We start from the raw sequence: 19,609 nt of genomic DNA on the forward strand, positions 1-19,609 counted from the left end.
AGTGGCAGGATTGCCAAATACACAGGAGCTCTCTCCTGCCTGCTGCTCTCCATCAAGCCTGGTTGGGAATGGGGGTCTCAGGCTGAGACACTTTGTGAAGGTCTCTCAGAAGAGCTCAGGCCCTAGCTCTGCAAGACAAGGGAGCAGCCTCGGGGCTCCATCAGACTGCTGTGGGGCTAGCCCTGACACACCAGGGATGAAACAGGGTGCCCACTCCAAGCTCAGCCCCCTGGGACACCGCCATCTGGGCTGGGCTGTCGAAACTGCAACAGCAGAGGCGTTGTGGGTGATATTCTGGCCCAGCCAGTGCCTGCAGGCCAGGTGTCCTCTCTGAACAGTTGAAAGTAGTTCACACCCTTCACTGTTTTGTTCACTGACTGCTTTCTAGCTCCTACTTGGGCCAGGCCCAGGGCCAAGTGCTGCAGTTATGTTTGGCACCATGACAGACACAGTGCGTATTGTGACAGCTACCACGTAGAAGATGACTAGGTGCCACAAGAAGCCGGAAGTGAGACATCTTGCCCAACCTAGGGAATATCAGGGAAGACTTCCTGGAAGTGGCATGGTTGGGGTTGAGTTTTGAAGAATAAAGAGAAGCTAGTCCAATGGAAAAGGAAGGCAAGGACACCAGGCCTAGAATGAGGACGCTGAACCTGGCATAGAGTTCAAGGAAGGTGAAGGAAAGCAGAGCTGTAGGGTGAGGTGGAAAGGGATGCTGGAGAGGTGGAGAAGCAGGACCAAGCTGGCACTGGCTGTGTACACGTGCCATAGAGCATGGCTTCTATCCTGAAAGTGGGGGGAGCATCAGAGGTTGTAGGGAGGGACAGGCGCAGCCAGGGTAATGTGGGGAGAGGATAGAGTCTGCCTGGTTTTTGCCTGCATGGAGGGCCTTGCTGACTCTGTGTTGGGGGGAAGAGGCAGAATCTTGACTGGGAACCTCCTCCTGCCTTTCTTCCAACCCACTGGGCTTGGCTGCCAGCTGGAGCAGCAGGGCAAAAACAGACACCTCAGGAGGACCAAAAACCACGGCGATGATGCCTCTTCACATCCTCCATCCGGCGGGATCTTTCTCCCCTTCTCATGCACATGAAAACTGACCTGAAGGCGTCTGGTTTAAAGCTCCATGGTTCCTCAGCCAAGCTGGGACTGAATGGGTGACAGGGCCTGTCCACTTTGTGGTGTCCCTTCCCAGGCCTGGGCCCTTTTTGCCAGCCCAGCCAGGACGCTTGCCTCGTTCGCTCTGGAGCATCTTAGGTGGCCCGCTCCCTAGACCACTAGCAGCCACCAGTCCACCAGTAGCCTCTCATAGCCACTGGGGGTCTCCCCTGATGACAGGCATTTCCTCCAGGACAGCCCTCCCCAATACCCTCTCCAGGCCCCCAGGCCAGCGTGGGCCCTGGGAAACTCTAGCCTGGCTCGGGCAGAGTGGCCCCTGGAGTGGGAGGTAGGAGAATGTGCTCGCTACCCTTGGCCAGATCCCATCCCCACCCCCAATGGCATTGGTGACCTTTCCTAATCTAACTCCAAACTCCTCTAGCCCCTGCTCTTGTGTCCCCTGCTCTGTCATCAAGCAAAGGCGCCCACTGCTTCCTCCAACGGGATACCCTCCGCCTAGCATGCCCTAGCCCCTCAGGCAGAGAGAGCAGCAGAGGCAAAGCATCCAGGGCAGGAGGGCTTATGTCAGTAGAACTGGAAGTGGACTGTTTGTCTGGAACCCAGAGAGGGAGCGGAAGCAGCTGGTGTGCGGCGTTGATGAAGTTGGAGAGGCCATAGGAAGGACTTTTGTCTTTGTCCCAAGAGCAATGGGTAGGAGATGTCACTATAGGGTTTGGTCAGGGAGTGGTGAGTTTTGCTCTGCAACATCTCCCTCTGGAAGCAGGGAGTCCCAGGAAGGGGCAGTTGCTGTTGTCCGGGTGAAAGAGGGTTGGCCGGGCTGAGAGCTCTCAGAGCCCCTTCTCCGGGAACCCCTGGCTGACCCTCCATGCCACCCAGAACTTACTGTGGAGGTGGAGCAGGTGATCACCATGAGGTGTGACTGCAGGGGAATCCATGGATCCCCAGCCCAGCTGAAGGCAAATTTGGGGCAGTCATGCAAACAGGTACTGGGGTACTCAGCTGTGCACCCCCAAATCCTGGCCCAGAATGTTGGGTTTATCTGCTGAATGGTTGGATGTTGGTGGATATACGGATGGTGGGTGGGTGGATGGGTGGGTGGATGGATGCATGAGTGGGTGAGTGGATGGCTAGAGGATTGGAGGGGTATAGGGATGAGTGACATCCACAATTAGCTGCAGGCTGTGTCTGGCCTGGAACCCTCTGCTTCTCAGTGATGGAAGTCTCTTCAGGCCTGAAGGTTCTGAAAGAAGCTCCTGAGGCATGACCCCTGACTTTTCTTATGACCCTCCTGGACTCTGAAATGCACTCAGCCCTTCCCAACTTCTCAGAGCCTCTTTGCTTCAGAGTCAATTCTTCGTTTTTCTCTTCCCCAACCCTCATACATTTGACATCTCAAAATGCCACCCCAACCAACACTTTTAGCCACTTCAGTGGAGAAGCCCAGGAAGTCGCCTTCCTAGGAGCCCGCCCCTCCTTTGTCCTAGCTGCCTGTTCCCAGGAGCAGGAGTTTGTAGAGGCATGCAGAGGCTGCGACGGTCTTTTTCCACCTCAGGCTTTATTATTACAGCCCTCCGTCAGGCCTCGCACTGTGCCTCTGTTCCAGATGCCAGGCAAGCCAGGCCAGCTGTCTCAGCAGGAGCTGATGTTTCTACTCAGAACAGGCTGGGGACAATGTAGTCGCTATGGACACCATCAATCAGCCCTTGCCCATTGTTGTGGACGAACCAGCAAGTCACCTTCGTGCCACTGCTGACATCTTTCCCGTAGTCTTTCTGGGAGCCCCTGGGAGAAAGGAGAGAGATGCCATGATACACAGTGTGGGCCAGACAGCTGCTGCGCCCATGGACCTAAGGTTGGACAAGGGTGTGAAATTGCCGATTCTAGGAGTCCAGAACTCTTTGGTCAAGAATGAGATTACGTGATTAGTCCTTTCAGGGGGCCACATTTGGCCTTTTCCTGGTTAGGAGGGGCCTGGAGGGGGCCAAGACCCCAGAGGAAAATGAGGGTACCCCACAGAAGACAAGAGCCAGTAGGCCTATGTGCGTGGGTGCAGAGGGCTCTTCTTTCCTGTCTTGCCCCTGGGCAGGGTGAGGATGTCAGAGGAGTTCCCTCACCTGGTGACTGTCAGCCGGTGGTTCTTCACCACCATGGTGGCATCTGGCTTTGTGGGGTCAGAGCCGGGGTGGACATCAGACACTTTAAACTCGAAGGGGTGGAAGAATTGTCCTGGGAATAAAAACATGCACACTGTCAGCCCCTGTCATCACCACAGGTAACATGGCCACTGGCTTTCCAGGGTTGATGCAAAGGCTGAATGGTGTGTTTTGTACTGGGTCTGGGGTGACCAGAACGGCCTTTCACATGGCTTTCCCCCTTAGCCATGTCGCCTGAACAGCCTGAAGCTTGAACATTCCGTACCCAGCAGCCCGTGTGTCTGTGTTGACATCCGGTGACTGTCCACCACGTAGAAGCCCAGAAAGTCCTGGTGGACAGGATGTTTCTTCCACACCTGGTGCAAGACGACCACAAAGGTAACCCCATCTCCAAAGGAGATCACCATGTTCTTCTTCCTGTTGATCGTCACGGACAGCCTAGGAGAGAAGAGGAGGTCAGCAAGTGGGGCCTAGTGGCCATAACGCCGGGCATCTGAATCAAGGGCATCTCAGAAGGGCCTTCCCTGTACATGGCACCTGAGAGCACACAGACTCTGGAAGCTATCTCAGGGGTGTTGGAGAGAAGACGCCTCATGTGTGCTGACTATGCCCTCCACCGAGTAGATCTCTGCTCCTCCGTGAGCAGGAGAGGGGTCTGTCCCGGGAGTCTAGAGGCCTGGGATTGAGCCCCAGATCAGCCACTGGCCTCGTGTGTGACCTTGGGCAGGTTCTGCCCGGACTCTGAGCCTCTGTGAGAGTAACACTCCTGCCCTGCTCACCAGGCTCTGGTGATCTGAAGACATAGGAAAGGCTGAAGAGTTTGAGAAATAACAAGCTCAGCCAGAGAAGATGCAAACGGAGATTATTGTTCTTATCAGATTGCGAGGTCCACCAAAAGCTCCCATCCACGCAGCCCTTCTCTGCGTGGTCAGTACTGTGAACTGTCCAGCTACCAATTCTGGTTCTGACAGGGGCCCCAGGGCTTGGTTGGGGGCCACCATGGCCACCCTCCCCTGGGGCAGGGACTGAACTCTGAGGCCACTGGTCTCCTCTGTGGTCCCTATGGATCTTCTGTCCTGGGATTTGTCCAAATCTCTCTGGCCTCCTTCGACCGTCAGACCATAGAGCTCCTCAGAGACTCAGTCACGGGGCCTTACCCATCCTGCCTGACTGTGACGGTGTCCAACCAGCTGAAAGTGCTCTGTGCAGCCCCATTCCGCAGGATGATCTTCTCTGGTGTCACCTCAATCTGGAAGTCCATCTGAGCGTTGGCAATGCCCAGTTTGCCAAAGTAAGTTTTGCTGGTCTTGGAGTCAGGGCTGTCTCTCTTGTCACCAATGATCTGCCCATTAACTGTGAGGCCTGCCAGGGGCAGCAAGAGACCAGTGAGAGCTTCTGAGTCCAGGCTGGCCTTTAGGGATGCACCCGCCCATTCAGCCAGACTTGCTAAGAGGTAACAGAGTGGGAGCCCCAAGGAGAGACTAGAACTTCAGAGCCAACCATGTATGTTCCTAGACTCTCTTGGGTCACGCCGGAGGTTGAGGCCCACGTCGTGGATCTGCCCCTTGCCTGGTCCAGGGAGTATTCAGAGAAAAACTATTCCCCAGACACAGGTTGGATCCTGCCCCCAGGCCCGGGCCACCCTTAGCTCTAACCATCTCCCCAACACCACTGGCTCCTGGGGAACTTGGTGAGCCTGGGGCTCTGGACAGCCTTCAGGATGTAATCTGCATATAAAGATGGGAACGTGATGGGCAGAGTGAGGAGCAGGTCCATGTGCCTACCCCGGGGGGGCTCCAGGCCTTCCCAGGAAGATCCCCTGGCCCCAGCTCCAGCCTGCAGCGCCCACCTGTGATGGGGTCCTGAATGAGACGCAGCACTGTGCCTGGGTCTTCGTCAATGTTGAAGCAGATGGCATCGTCTTTCTCTGGGACTTGGATGATGAAGTGGGGGTCCCCATCCACTGAGGGCACATCAGAGAAGGTACTGGTTCCTGGGACCTCTCACTGTTTTGAGGGCCTCCCCTTGCCTCCTGACCCCTGTGGGGTGGACTCCTAGACAGGCAGGAGGTGCTGGACCCTGGGCCCTGAGCCTCACCCCAGGAGGAGCCGGGGAACTCACCGTAGTAGTAGGGTGTTTGCGGACGCTGGTAGCTGGCTGTGGATGCAAAGGGAGAGAGGGCTGAGCTAAACAAAGCAGGCCTGGGGAGGCACAAAGCCCCCACCCAGACACTGTTCATGCCCCTCCCCTTCCTGCTCCCTGAAGCTCTCAACACTCCCCATCTCCTCAGGATCCCAACTATCTGCCTGTCCCGGAGAGCTGATTCAGGAGACTCCACACGGGATCGCGCAGGGCCACGCTCTGTGCAGCAGGGAGGGGGCTATAGTAGCCAGCATGGACTCACTCAGGTAGGCCATGGAGGGGGTCACTGAGGAAAGAAGGCAAAACAGCAGTCGTGAGCAGGGTCTAGGGGTTGCCTCTCCCCAAACTACATTCCCTCTGCCTGTCTGGGAGCTACCGGTCCCCACTGGGGCCTCAACACTGACAGATAGAGGGACTGTGACCCCTAAGTTTAGGCTTTAGAAATGGGGGCACGCCCATGGAACTCCTTTCTGGGGCAGTGGTAATAGGGGTGTGATTTTAATGCCACGGGTGTGGCATTTTGATGTGGCTAAAATGCAAGCCATTAGATGGTCAGCTTCTCTGTCAGCAGCAATGCTCACAGCAGACGCTGTCCCCTATGCCTGAACTCACTCCCCTAGTTGGGCTAGGGTGGGGCTCGCAGCTGTCTGTCGTGCTTGGTAGTAAAACGCCCACCCATATGCAGACTTGTGCGTGGGCACTGCAAGCCTACATTTGATGGGACTGTTCTAGGGGAAAGCAATGACCCTGTCCAAATGCGCCACTGGGACTGAACAGCCCAGATTGATGGAGGTGGCGCAGGCGCTAAGCGGCCCTGCCTGGTGGTGGTGAGCTTGCAGGGGTGAGGTTCCAATTTCATGATGAGAGATGCACAGAATGCCGTGAATCCCAGCATGGGCACTGGAACCAGGCTTCCCGGGCTGAAGTCCCAGCTTGGCCACCTGCTGACTGAGTCCTCAGGCAAGTAGATTTAACCTCTCTGTGCCTCCGTTTCCCCACTATAAAATAGGAACCATGAGAGGACTCCCTTAGAGGGTTGCTGTGGGATTAACGGAGTGTCAGTGCCTGATGTGAGAAACTGCTATTTTTTGCAGGTCACAGAATACTCTCACACTGACTGTCCCTTTTCTGTCAGGGAAAGTCACCCCCCATCAACTGAGAAGGACTTTACGAGGCTCAGAGAGGGCAGAGCCCAGTCCAAGGTTGCTCATGCGGTGGCAGCAGAGCTGGGACCTGAGCCCCGGTGTGCTGAGGCCTCTCCCTGAGCTGGACATCCCCAGTGTGCTTGGAAAGACGTTCTTGGTTCTCTTTTGTCTCCCTCCTGGGACACCCACCCAGCGGCTGACTGAAGCTCACCTTCTGCATCCGTAGGCCCTGCAAGGGAGGAAGAGGAGAAATGTGTTAGAAGTCATAGACTCTCGGCATTGGGGCCAATGTGACCAACTTGCTGCCTGTCCAACCAGCCCCAGGGTGTGGGCCTCGCAGCAGCCAGCTGTGCCCCCACTGAGTGTGCCCTGGAACCAGGAGCTCCTGGGTCAGCTCTTGGCCTCTTGTGCCTCCCAAGGCCATCCCCCACTCCCTGTGCCCAGTTGCAAGGACACTCAGGACTGCCCTCTTGGGGTCTGGTAAGCAGGCCTGGTCCCATCCTCCCGCTGTTAGGGCCTTTTCCTCTCACAATCCCAGGTACATGCTCCGGGCCTAACTTTCAGGCCAGAAGTGCTACTTCTTGTCTAACTGAACCCTTCCATGCTGAAATGACCCTGGGTAGGGTGCCCCTTTACTCACATCCCTCTAGAGACTCAGAGGCTCCTATTCACCCCCACACTCCACTGTCCACGCCGATGGCTTCATTCCCTCTGCAACACCTTCCTCAGCCCTAGGCCAGTTTGCCTTCGATGCCCCCTGGACCTGCCCCTCTTCGGCAGGTCTGGGTCTCCCCAGCCTGGCCCACTCCCCTTCAGGGCACCCAAGGCCTGGGGTCCTGAAGGAAGACCTCTGAGTTCTGGTCTCCCCTCTCCGTGCCCACCTTCCCCAGGCTTGTCAGCAATGGCCGTCTGGTCCTCATTGTCCTCGGGCTTGGTCACCACCATGGAGGTGAGTGGAGTCACAAAGTGGTACTTGAGGGATAGGTCCAGGGCCTGGGCCGTGAGGTTCTCCTTCTCCTCGCCATGGGCGTTCTTGCTGTGGGGAGGGGGAGGGAGGGAGGGTCAGCCTGGAGAACAGCTCCCTGCCTGCCTTCCCCAGCTCTGACTCCTAGATCAGGCCAGGAGCTCCAGAGACAGCCCAGGGCCCCCTCTCTTCACGGTAGAGCCCACTAATGTTCAGGTAAGACTGATTCACCACCTCCCTGGGACAGATGGACAGGCCATATTGCCTCTCTGGGCCTCAATTTCCCCACCTATAAAACATAAGGAGCTTGAAATGGTCACTACAGCAACCACTCATGGTAGTGTCCATGTGCTGAGTGCTCGGCATGTGCCAGACACTTCGCCGGGGGCTTAACAGGTTAATCCCACCTAAAAGAAGGCTGATGTGGCCCTCCCAAAAGGGCTCAAGCTCTGCCCTCGGGGGCTGAGGGCTGGGACCCCAGCCTTCAGTTGTGTTCAGCTTCACCATCACGGCAGGCCCATGCTGGGTTTGGAGTAAGGGGTGCTAAGGCTTGCCCCTGCCCTCAGGGAGCTTCCAGGCTGCAGCTTGAGCCCTGGATGTTGGGCTGGGCTCTGCCCCAGGAAGAACATTCCATGGGGCTTGGCCAAGAAGAGGGCAGGGCAGCTGGGAGTGCACATGCGGGTCTACTTCCTGGAGTGTAGCCGAGTCTTCCTTCTCTTGGGCTCCCCCAGAACATAGCCAGCACAGGGGCAGGCACAGGCAGGTGCTGGGGCAATGCCAGGGGCCCAGCTGTGGGGCTCGGCCATGTGAGAGGTGGGCCAGTGTCACCGTTTCTCCAGCAGCTGCTCGATGGTGAGGTAGGCCCAGAGCCGCTCAATGTAGTTCCCAAAAATGTAGTCCCGCTCCCGCAGGGCCTCCTCCATCTCCTTCATGTCCACCTCCTCTGTAAAGGTCAGATCATTGATGGCCTGGGGCGGGGATGGGAGGAGGAGAGAGCCTTGAGGGCTGGAGGCCTGGAGCCAGGTGGGCCCGATTCGGGGGTCGCCACTGCTGGACTATCAGCCAGGAGGCCAGAGCCCCATTGGTGCCCATCCCCCATCCCTAGCATACATCCAGCCTGGCCCAGCTCACCCCGTGGCCCTTCACATCTGCCTTAAAGTTGTTCAAGTCCTTGTCCACCAGGCGCCCAGCTACCACGATCTCTGAGCCATCATAGAAGTGCTGGTAAGTGTTCTGGGTGAGGTCCAGGATGGCGTTCTCAGGGTACTCCACCTCCACACTTGTCAGCAGCGGGTTGGCAACCTCCTCGTAGAAGCCCTGGGGTCCAATGAGGGAACCTGGTCATCTCAGGCCACCAGGGAGGGCATGGAGAGGGCCGGGTGGGCAGGCTCCTGCTGACACCTCAGCGGGTTGTTGAGTCCCCCAGACCTGGCCGAACCTGGCTCCTGGTCTCCACTTGCACGTGTCCCTGACTGCGCCCTTCAGTTGTGGAAGCCCCCCGCCCCCCCGCAGGTAGAGACTGGGAAGAATAGGAAAGGTAAGAACAGAGCCCTCAGCACATGGAAAGTACTCAAGAAATGTATCTTGGAATGAAAGTAAGACGGAGGAAAGGAAAGGATGAGAAGCTGACTAGAGAAGGTGACAGGAGGACCCAGAGACAGACAGACGAAGGCATGGGGGTCCCCCGCAGGGGTGGAGACGCTGGCACCTTACCTGCTCGGGGAGGAATGGGGTTGCCAGATTTAGCAAATGAAAATATAGGACATGCAGTTAAACTTGAATATCAGGTAAACAACAAATTAATTTTTAGTGAAAGTATGTCTGTTAAGGCTTAAATTGTGTACCCCCAAAATACATAGGTTAAATTCCTTACCCTCAGTACCTCAAGAGGAGACCTTATTTGGGGTTAGGGTCTTTACAGAGGTAATCAAGTTAAAATCTTCAGGTCCTTGGAGTGGCCCTCAATCCAATACGACTGTGTCTTTATGAAAAGGGGAAATTAGGACCCAGAGACAGACATGCACGCAGACAAGGTGATGTAAAGAGACAGGGAGAAGGTAGCCATCTACAAGCCGAGGGTAGAGGCCTGGAACAGGTCCTTCCCTCACAGCCTTCAGAAGGAACCAACCCTGGTAACACCTTGATTTTGAACTTCTAGCCTCCAGAACTATGAGACAGTGAATTTCTGCTGTTTAAGCCACTCAGTTTGTGGTACTTTGTTATGCAGCCCTAGCAAGCAAATACAGTGTCCTGTGCAATATTTGGGGCATGCTTACATTAAAAAAATATTCATTGCTTATCAGAAATTCATATTTAACTGGATGTCCTGTATTTGATCTGGCAGTCCCACAGAGGAAGCCTGAGGACAAAATGAGAACCATTACTGATGGGTAGGAGGTAACCAGAGCTTGATTTAAACCCAAGAGGAAGTTCTTTCTAATAACTGAAATTGTTACACACTAGAACAGCTTCCTGAGGAAGCAGTGAGTTCCTCATTCCTGGAGGTGTGCAAGACAAGGCATACCTGCAACTGCAAGTTGGCATCAGAATCCTCATAAATGCGCCGGGCAAGCCCGTGGTTCTCCAGGGCCATACTCTCCAGGAAGTTATAATTCAGATTGTTGCCAAAGCCCAGGTTATATAGAGGGAACTTGCCCCTGATGGCGTTGTGCACATTCTCTTGGATTTTTTCGGGTTTGCTTTCACCTGCAGGAGAAGGGGATGTTCCCACTCCAGCCACAGCCCCGGTGACTGTCTGGTCCGGCTCTGTCTAGACATTTCTGACTCCTGCACCTGCACAGCCGGTGGAATCACGGCCACGAGCCCCTATTGAGGCAGAGGGTGAGGAACCCTGGCTGGGGGAGGCAGGGCTCTGACCTTGAGGGGCTCACAGACCATGGGGTCCCTGGGGAGAGCTGCCCAAGGTCTTCCAGCAAGTTGGCTGCAGAGCCAGGATTCAGAGTCACACCCTCCTGCCTCACCAACATTGGCATCTCCGTCGGTCAGCATGATGATGATGGACGTGCTTCTCTCTGGGACTGCATTCTCCTCCCGGGCCTTATTCAGCATGCTGATGCCCCTCAGCAGCGCGTCATTGATGTTGGTCACTGGCACACAGACAGACAGCACTGTAGGAGGGTCTCCTCAGGTGCCAGGGTGGAAGAGGTCGGGACAGCAGGTCCTGCTCATTGCCCAAGGGCTCTGCCCACCAGTGCATGGTGGTACCCAGTAAATATTGACTTACTGAGTCCATGGGTAAAGAATGAATGATTCATTCTTTCAAATGGACATAAAAAGACCGGTCTCTCAGAAGCACATGGTAATTGTAAAAGCAATTTGGAAAAAGTCAGATGGACCCCCAGCCCCCTCACTGGGAGGACAGGGTGGCAGTGTAGATGTCACCTGTGATTTTCGATAACAAGCGGCCAAGGAGAAGGGTTCTCTGTGGCCTTATATTGCTGGGTCTTGTGGGGCACCAGAATCAAGAGTTAGAAACAGAGAGGATGGGTTTCCTTAGACCTCAGGGAACACACCCTGATATCAAGCCTGAGGACCCCCCATTCCCACTTCTACCCCAGATAGGGTCTGCAGAGCCTGGAGCAGCAGAGTCTTTGCCCCAGGGCAGGAGGGAAACAGCTGCTCAGGCAAAGAGAGGAGGGGTAGGAAGTGTCTGCTCTGCCCTCTGTTCTTACTTCCTTGAGAGTGAATGTTCATCACGAACTCCCTGGCCTGCTGGATGTTCTCAGGAGTGGCTTGAACTAAATTGTCCTTCCAAGTAGTCACATCCCCACTGAACAGGATGAAATTCAGGTAGTCATCCTCTTTCACATCCTCCAGGATTTTGAGGAGGGCATCCTTTGTCTGGGAAAGAGAAAGACAAGCAGATAGGAAGCTGGGAGAGGGAGAAGCAGACAGCTGGATGTCCTCCGAGCCTGGACTGGTGGTGGGGCCTGTGCAGTCTGCAACGAAAAGGGGTAGATGCTTTGTGCCTTTTTTTAATGCTGTTCCCCTTCCTCCCCTTTCACTGGAAATATCAGCTTTGTCCATTTAAAAAAAAAAGACCTCTCTCTCCCACCCCTCACCCCCACTTGCACCGAGGAGAGTACCTGCTGTATTTTCCGACCGTACATGGAACCGCTGACATCGATCACAAAGACCACATTCTTAGGCACCACTGGAAGGCCTTGAGGTGCAAAGAAGTGCACGAAGTAGCCATTGACTATCTGGAAAGGGGAGAGAGAGACTGGAGACTGGTGTCCCTTTAGCACCCTCACATTGGCTGCTCTGGCAAATAGAAGCCAGCCGTTTACCAGCCCAAGAAAAAGAGAGCCTTTCCCACCCTCCCAGGGTCACTACACAAAGGCTCTGGCCTGCCTGCCCTCTGCACACCCTGCAGGAAACTTGGTCTTGGGCTGAGGATGGAGGGTGCCAGCACAAGATGCAGCTGCAGCCACTCCCCACACCAGTGCTCACTCCACCGTGATGGGGAATCAACCACCCACCAGTGGGTACCTGTACGTTGGCTGGAGACTCTCTGTTCACATCATAGGTGATGGTGAAATCTCCGTTGAGGAGTGAGTCTGTACAGGTTGGGCATGAACGCTGTTGATCCAAGCTGGGCTTGAAGGACACGTGGCCCTGAGGGAGGGAGATGGAGGGCCTTGCTCAGCTTGGCAAGGGCCTGCGCACTGCAGACTTCAGCCTGAGTGTGCCCTGGGGAGCAGAGGCACAGCCCTCACAGGGGGGAGCACGTAGGTGGGTGCCTGGGCAGGCCTGCCACCATCTAGCATGCTCTGGCCTTTCCCAGCACCTCTCCCCCTCTCAGAGGTCAGGGTCTCCTTGGAGGGCAGGGGCCTTGTCTGATTCAGCCTTTGTCTCTCCCTGTTCACTGGGCCCCTTAGCTCCGCCTACCTTGGAGCTTAGCCCCAAGAAGCCAGTTAGGGAGGGGAGTTTTCACCAGAAGAGGAACTGCATGTTGGGTGGTATTGCATGTATCAGTGCCAAGAGGAGGGAGAAGGGGGAGGGAGCAGAACAGAGAAGGGGGGTGGGGGCCAGGGCAGGAACACTGCCCTGCAGAAGCCAGCAGCCCTCTGAGCGTGTGCTCCTCAGGCTTGCCCTGGACGTCCTGAGTGACTGAGCTTTGCTGTTCACGTAAAGGTTTATTCATCCACTGCCCACAACCAGCAAGGCCCCTGGAATAGCTGGGGGCCTTGGGGACCAGAGCCAACCACCAGCACCAAGAATAAAATTCCCTTTTATCTTTCACCCCTCAGTGTGGAGTCAGTAGATCTAAATGACTCTGTCTGCCTCAGTTTCCTTATCTGTAACACAGGGACAGTAACCTGCCCTGCCTGCTTCCCAAGGTAGAATGGGACTGGGCTTTATAATTGGTTCCACATTCCCCCCAGTGCAGCTGAGACCCGACTTCCTCTGGCAGGTCATCATCAGCAAGCAGCCCCCTGCCTCCAGCTTCCTCACTCCTGACCCAGGTGGCCATGGAGGAAGGCGATGGCTACAGATTTATCCCCACACCACTTCACACACATACTCCCTCGCATCAGCCAAGCCCCGGGTTTCAGACTTGTGCTGCTAGGGTCAGTGTTCCTGCCCCTGCCCCCTAGGTCTGAGAGGCCTCTACACCACCTTTTTCCCTGAGAAGGACTTGGTGAGGGCACTGCCCAGGAGGTCATTGGTGACAAATGAGGCTTCAGCGTCCAGTGTGCTGATGCCCTGGGGCTCGAAGATGTCTGCCTCGATCTGAAATGGTCAAAGGTAGAGAGAAGTCACTCAGCGACACTGCAGAGGCCAGGCTCCAGAACAAGGCCAAGGGAAAGGAGATGGGGCAGTGACGGGGCAGGGAGCGCCTCTAGGACAACTCCGTGACAGCCAAGCCTGGGGTCTCCCACCAAGAAAATGACTACAAGGACTTGTAGATGGCTACTCTGACCCCAAGCTCTCCCACCATCTGCCATACGCTGCCCCCAGTTCCACCACTAAGGCGGTTCCTTTGGCTGTCAGCTCCGATATAGGTAAAATGCCCAGGTAACCAGTTACAGGCACTAAAGAGACACTTCGCGATGTCACCTCCGGGGACCAGCACCCAATTTGGATCTGCCAGGTCCAGCCTAGCCTCCTGCCCTTGGCCCAGGTGCCAAGACCAGAACCATTGTAATTCCCCCAAGTTTTCTTAGCCAAGTGATGAGGCCTGGACTTCTGTGCTCTTGACCTTGCCCTCGGCTCAGCCCCAGGGGCCCTTCCCTGTACCCACACCCCCAGCAGTTTCCTCAGGGGTTGCAGGAGGAGTTGATTACCTCAAAGTGCTTGACCAGTTGCTTGGGCTGGACCTTGAGATACATCTCATACTTGCCCTTGTGCCTCTTCAGTAGCTCCTCGTAGGTAAGCTCAAAGGTGACCTTACTGCCTGCAGCCACGTTGACTGAGACTGTGAATTTCTCCAGCTTCCTCCCAGAGGCTCTGAATGGGGATGCGAGACAATGCCCCACAAACTGCATGAGCCCACCCTTCCTGGGTCTTCAGTTTCTGGGCCAACCCCTTGGGGGAGACCCCTACCCACTGTGAGCTTCAGTTGCCTCAATCTCAAAATGGGATAATGTTGTAAGAATTATGGGCACATTTTGCTATAATAATAATAGGTGCTGTTGTTGTTTGCATCTCTGAGGGCCCTTGCAGCCCTGACATTCTCCCCAAGGTCTGGGGTCCACACTTACTTAACCAAGCCAGCTGTCTTGCCCTGGGATACAGCCTTTTCATACTGCTTCTTGGCAACTTCCTTCTCCTTGACATTCCCAGGGTAGGTAACACCGTCAATGGTCCTGCAGGGAGAGAGTTTGGGAGCTCATGCTGGGCCAGACTCCCCTTCTGAGCCCAGAGCCAGCAACCATGGTTACACCCACAAGGTGAAGTTGGTGATGAAGGCTGTCTTGGGCAGCTCCACGTCAAAGGAAACCTCCTTGGCAGTGTCTGCACGGTTGACGGCCCTCGTGGTAACAACATTGTGAGCAAAGCGGGAGGTCACCTTGCAGCTGATCTTGGTACTGTAGACCTCAATGCCGTCGACCACCTGCAGGAGGTGGGGGGGGGTGATGAGTGGTGGTGACCAGCCAGCCTGGGACACCTGGAAATCAGGTCTTCAAACTGGCCACTTCCCTTCCAAGCTCCCTTTGCAGATTCTAAAGCCCCTGCCTTGTTAAGTGGCCCCTCCATTCTCCCAGTCACCTATGTCAGGAGGTTGGGTGGCATCCTCCATCCCCACATTGAATTGGCCACCATTGTTCTGATGGTGGGCACCTGGGCAGTCCTGTTGCCATCTGGCACGCTCTGGCCTTTCTGAGCACTTATCCCCGCTTCGGAGATTAGGGGCTCCCTGGAGGGCAGAGTCCTTGCTGATTCAGCCTTTGTCTCTCCCTGTTCGCTGGACCCTACAAGCTCCTTAGCTCAACCTACCTCATTGCTCAGTAGCAAGAAGCCACTTAGGGATGGGAGCTTTGCACTATGAAAAGGAATTCCACGTTGGGTGGTACTGCAGTGTGTTGGTGCCAAGGGGAGGGGCCGGGGAAGGGAGGAGTACACAGAGAGTGGAGGGGACCTGCTCTGCCTCTTTAACCCTTTCATCTGTTTAGATGCAGCTGTAGCCAGTGACATCTTGTAAAAACCCATATCTGACCCTGTCCCTCTCCCGCTTAAAGTGCTCCCGTGCACTCCATCACCCTCCTCCCCATGACTCTGAGGTCCTCCAGGCAGGTCCTGCCTCCTCTGCTCATCCAGCACCGCCAGGTCTCTGTACCGGGAACACCTTCCCTAGCTCTTCTCGCTCATCTTTCACACCTCTGCTTTGAAAGAAATCACCTTCACACACACCCCAGCCGCCTCCCTTGTCCTTTGGTAATTGCCTGGTTCTGTCTCCCAAATAGGCACTTATGTCCTATGCCAACAAGAATGTGTCGGGAGGGCCTTTGTGCCCCCAATAGCCTTTGTGCCCCCAATACTCTCCTTCCAACGCAGGTGGTGGACTGAGGGAGACTCTAGGGAGTCATCTGGGTTAAACATGGATATAAAGATGCTCCATGAGGGTGTGATGGAGCCACTTCCCCCTGTGTCCCCAGTCCTGGGCACCAGGCCTGGCACTGGTAAGTGCTCAGTGTTTGTGGAAGGAAAGACTGGTGGAATGGCAGTCCTGCACTGCATCCAGAGAGGTCTGAGGGGGCATGGTTCTGTGGCACTCTTTCCTGGGGTCTTGAGTTGCACGAGGATCTGCCAGAGCAGGGGGCTGTGAGCTGTTTGCCAGCTGTGAGGGACCTACCATTACGGCCCACCCCTTCAGCTGTTGGGCAACCAGCTCCATCCTGCCCTACCCCACTCCACCCCATCCCTGGTGAAAGTTCTCACCCCCTCCGGGAGGCTCTGTCTCTGCAAAAACAAAGACAAACACGGGGTCAGGCCGTGGCCAAGGCCACCATGGCCTGAGAGCAGGCTCTGGGCTGAGGCCAGGGTTCAGTGATGACTTCCCCCGACACACACCTTGAGGGGCCTCAGGACACAGGACCTACCCAGAGTCACATGTAGGAGTAGGAAGGGTGCTGAACAGATGGGGAAACAGGTCCAGAGAGGGCAGGTCTCCAGGCTACCCAGGGTAGCAGGGCAGGGAGAACCAAACTCAGCACTCCCTCCCTGCCCCACGTACCCCGACACTAAGGCCCCTGGCTCTGAGGTGTCCTCTCAGAATACCCCCCACCACTGCACCCCACAGTGCTCAGCTCGGCCCCTCCAGCCTCTACCTTTGTCTTAGACATGGACCTTAATCCCTCAGTGAGGTGAGCAGGTCATGGTGCATCGCCCATTTGACAGGTGGGGGAAACAGAGGCCCAGAGAGACTTAAGAGCCTTGCCCAGGGTTAGACTGCAGGCCTGGAGTCCAGTTCTTCCAACACCCAGCCCTCATGCCTCCTCCTCACCCCACAAAGAGGACCGCCCAGCCTGGCGCCTCTGCCCGTGTGACAGGCCCAGACAGTGAAGAGTGGTCAGACTTACCCCGAGCGGCCGGGAGGGGCTTCTTGGGAAGCCGGAGGCTGCCAAGTAGGAGAGCAGGGCCAAGATGAGGCAGGGCCACTGAGCAGACGCCATTGCTGAGCCCGCTGGCCAGGCAGTGCTCCTTATATGAGCAAGCCTGGTGTTTTCCAAGTGGGGTCAGCGACCTGCAGTGTGGGACAGGAGGAGGGGAGGCGGGAGGCTCCTCCGGGAAGCTGGGGCATGGGTGGAGTAACAGCCCTGGATCTGCCTGTTTCAAGGGGGCCCAGTGGATGTTGTCCACAGGGTTGGGACTTCACTCCTGGTGGCTGGGGGACATGGAGACCCCAGAGAAAGCAGAAGCTGCGTCTTGGCAAATGGGCCCCAGGACTCCATGGATGGAGGCGATGGTGACAGGGTGTGGAGTCACATTTAAAGCAAACAGCATCTCAGCATTGTTGCCTCTTACCTGCACCACTGACATGGCCTCTGGTGTGGCCTCCTGGATCGTGGCCCCCCTCCCTTCTCCAGGCAGCCAGGGCACACAACCAGACCCATCACCCTAAGGTTTAGATCTCCGTGGCTGAACCTCTTGCTCATTACCCTTCTGCGGTTTCTGTCGCCCCAAGGAAAGGACAAACCCCAAGTCCTGGGGTCCAGCTGTCTTTGTGACCTGGCTCCAACTTGCGTTTCTGAACTTACTCTCTTTCCACTGGCATGCTGTCCCGTTTCTGTACATCACATCTCTCATCTTTGTCAGGCCCTGTGTCCCTCTCTAGAAGCCTTCCTCTTTTGTCCACAGCTGACATCGGCAGCCCTGCTCCGCACTCCAAGCTCCCTAAGGGCCTGTCTGCTCCATCATTACCTTTATGCATTGAGGTTTGCATATTTGGGTCTGACTGCCCCCTCTAGACTCCTGGAGGGCCAGGCCATGTCATGTTCACGTTCCCAGAGCCTGACCAGGGACTCAGCTGCCCTCGGCCTCTTGGGGAGTCATTCCCTGAAAAGTCTCCACTGAGGCTGGAGCTCTGCCCTCCGGGACAATGGGAGCTTCAGAGGCAGGGTCTGGTCTCCTCCTAGGGGTGGTTGGGACCTCCTGGGCCATACCAAGGTTCTGCCAGCCCCCAGACCTTCCAGAGTGGCCAACAGCTGCCTCCCATTCCCATGCTCTTCTGAGCAAAGTGACCCAGTGACCCTCCCACTCAGCAATGATCGATGGAGTTGATGAGGATGCCTGGGTGTAGGGCAGCTAATTGATGGATTGTACCATGGTGTTGGCTGAAAGCTCTGTACTGACTGTGAAATGTACAGGGAGAGTTGACTGCTGGGAGCAAAGAAACAGCGAGAAGGCAGAAAGCAGAAGTTTTGAGGCAGCAGAAGCCACAAAGAGGGAGTGGACTAATGATCGGAAGTGGCAGGAGTCACAGAAACAATGACAGAGAGTTGCCAAGTCAGTAGAACGATGGCGGACCAACAGCTGCAGCTGCTGAGGTGGCAACTGCCTGTGTTTGAGGCCCAGCTGGGGGCTCCTGTTCCCCTCAGACCTCTTGGATCCTTACACCAACCACCCTGCCAACTGGCACCGAGCTCAGGGCTGACCGAGAACAAACCCAGCAGGTGCTGACACCTGGGAGCAGAGAGAAGACCCCTTTCAGAGCTTTGCCATCAAGCCCTGCAGTCTGGCCTCGAGTTTCCAGGTACCAGGACATCTCATTTACGTGGTCATTTTCAGCGCCTGTGGTCACTGACCACTGGACAGCTTGGGGCTGTGGCAGAAATACTGTCCTGCCAACTTTGCCTGATGGCTCTTCCTCATGGCCCTGCAGCTGCCTGTGGAGCTTCCCCCAGCCCCATTCCTCTAGGCTACCGCCTCATCCCCAGATACATGGAGTTTTGTGGGAGGAACAACTTGAAATAGGAATTCTGAGGCTGCTCAAGAAGCCCCTGAGGGATAGCTGGGGACTTGGAGGGACCCAGAGTCATCACGCAGAACTTAGAATTAGACAGAATCTACGAGATCTTCAAAGTTCACCCCATTTCTGCTCTACAGGAGGGGAAAATGAGGCCCCAGTTGGGCAGGGCCTTGCTCAGGGTGACCAGCCAGCTGGCAGCCCATAGCTCTCCCCTGAGAAGTGCAGGATACTCCAGATGGCGGGTTGGTTTCTGAAATTCCATTGGCCACCGCTCTCCCCAGACTGCCCCTGAGGGCTCTGTGTTCCCTGGGCCTGGGGCAGCCCTGGAGCTCAGCATTTGTGCTGTTGATCTGGGCCCTCAGTTGGAGTGGGAATGGACAGAAGCCAGCAGAGAAAAAGTAGAAACCCTCTGGAAAGGAGTAGGCAGGGCCCCATCAATCTTCACCAGAAGGACCAGCAGCTCCAGAAAGTACAGGTTCATCTCCCTGCACCCTGTGACTTTGCATTTTAACTGGGTGCCAAGGCGAAGCTGGGAAGGAGCCCTGAAGGGACAATTCCCGGCATCAGGGTGAGGAGCCAGTGGGCTGCTCTCCCTGCCCCATGAAATCACAGCTTCTGGGCCGTCGCTGTCTCTGCCTCTGTTGGAGGTTGCAAACCCCGAGCTGGGTAATCGAGCTGAGGCTGGAGGCCCAGGCACTGCCCCCTGAGGCCCTAGCTCCAGCGGTGCAGCCTCCAGCTCCTGGTTGGACTTCTGTAGGACCCCAGGTCTGTACATATTTCATGCACTTCTTTCACTTGTTCATTTTAAGTGATACTTTGGAATATCTGGAACCAAATCCCAACAGGCTTTAGCCAACAGCTGCCCAGGCTGACTGGAGTATTTACATGGGGGTGGTTAAAAACACAGATGCCGACACAGACAGCATGGGTTCAAATCCCAGCTCTGCTACTTACAAGATGAGGGATTTTGGACAAATTACCTAACTTCAATTTCTCAGCTGTAAATGGGCATGATAAAAGCATCCCCAGGGGGGCCAGCTCTGTGGCCAAGTGGTTAAGTTCATGCGCTCTGCTTCCGTGGCCCAGGGTTTCGCCAGTTCGGATCCTGGGCACGGACATGGCACCGCTCATCAAGCCATGCTGAGGCGGCATC

The 19,609-nt window shown here is 55.9% G+C and overlaps 1 protein-coding gene across 1 annotated transcript; it reads right to left on the reverse strand.

Annotated features, from left to right (window-relative positions):
- Window positions 1–2,651: 2,651 nt before the first annotated feature.
- Window positions 2,652–16,797, reverse strand: ITIH3 (inter-alpha-trypsin inhibitor heavy chain 3). Its single transcript, XM_014731619.3, has 21 exons — window positions 16,568–16,797; window positions 14,435–14,601; window positions 14,249–14,353; window positions 13,832–13,994; window positions 13,164–13,277; window positions 12,033–12,158; window positions 11,627–11,743; window positions 11,213–11,381; window positions 10,502–10,627; window positions 10,045–10,226; window positions 8,652–8,837; window positions 8,349–8,488; window positions 7,438–7,592; window positions 6,768–6,785; window positions 5,674–5,697; window positions 5,391–5,426; window positions 5,119–5,232; window positions 4,427–4,631; window positions 3,535–3,707; window positions 3,231–3,342; window positions 2,652–2,898 (listed from the first exon to the last, which is right to left on the reverse strand). Exons 1-21 carry the CDS (start codon window positions 16,658–16,660, stop codon window positions 2,769–2,771), a joined length of 2,655 nt encoding a protein of 884 aa, XP_014587105.3. The 5' UTR covers window positions 16,661–16,797; the 3' UTR covers window positions 2,652–2,768.
- Window positions 16,798–19,609: the final 2,812 nt, after the last annotated feature.

The sequence above is a fragment of the Equus caballus genome, chromosome 16, assembly GCF_041296265.1.
Source record: "Equus caballus isolate H_3958 breed thoroughbred chromosome 16, TB-T2T, whole genome shotgun sequence".
NCBI classification, from domain to species: domain Eukaryota; kingdom Metazoa; phylum Chordata; class Mammalia; order Perissodactyla; family Equidae; genus Equus; species Equus caballus.

Coding starts and splice junctions, on each gene's coding strand:
- ITIH3 (XM_014731619.3), bottom strand. CDS start 16,660: ATGGCGTCTGCTCAGTGGCCCTGCCTCATCTTGGCCCTGCTCTCCTAC. Junction 8,489..8,651: donor CAGATGTGAAGGGCCACGGG/GTGAGCTGGGCC, acceptor TCCCCGCCCCAG/GCCATCAATGATCTGACCTT. Junction 3,708..4,426: donor GTCACAGTCAGGCAGGATGG/GTAAGGCCCCGT, acceptor CTTCTCTCCTAG/GCTGTCCGTGACGATCAACA.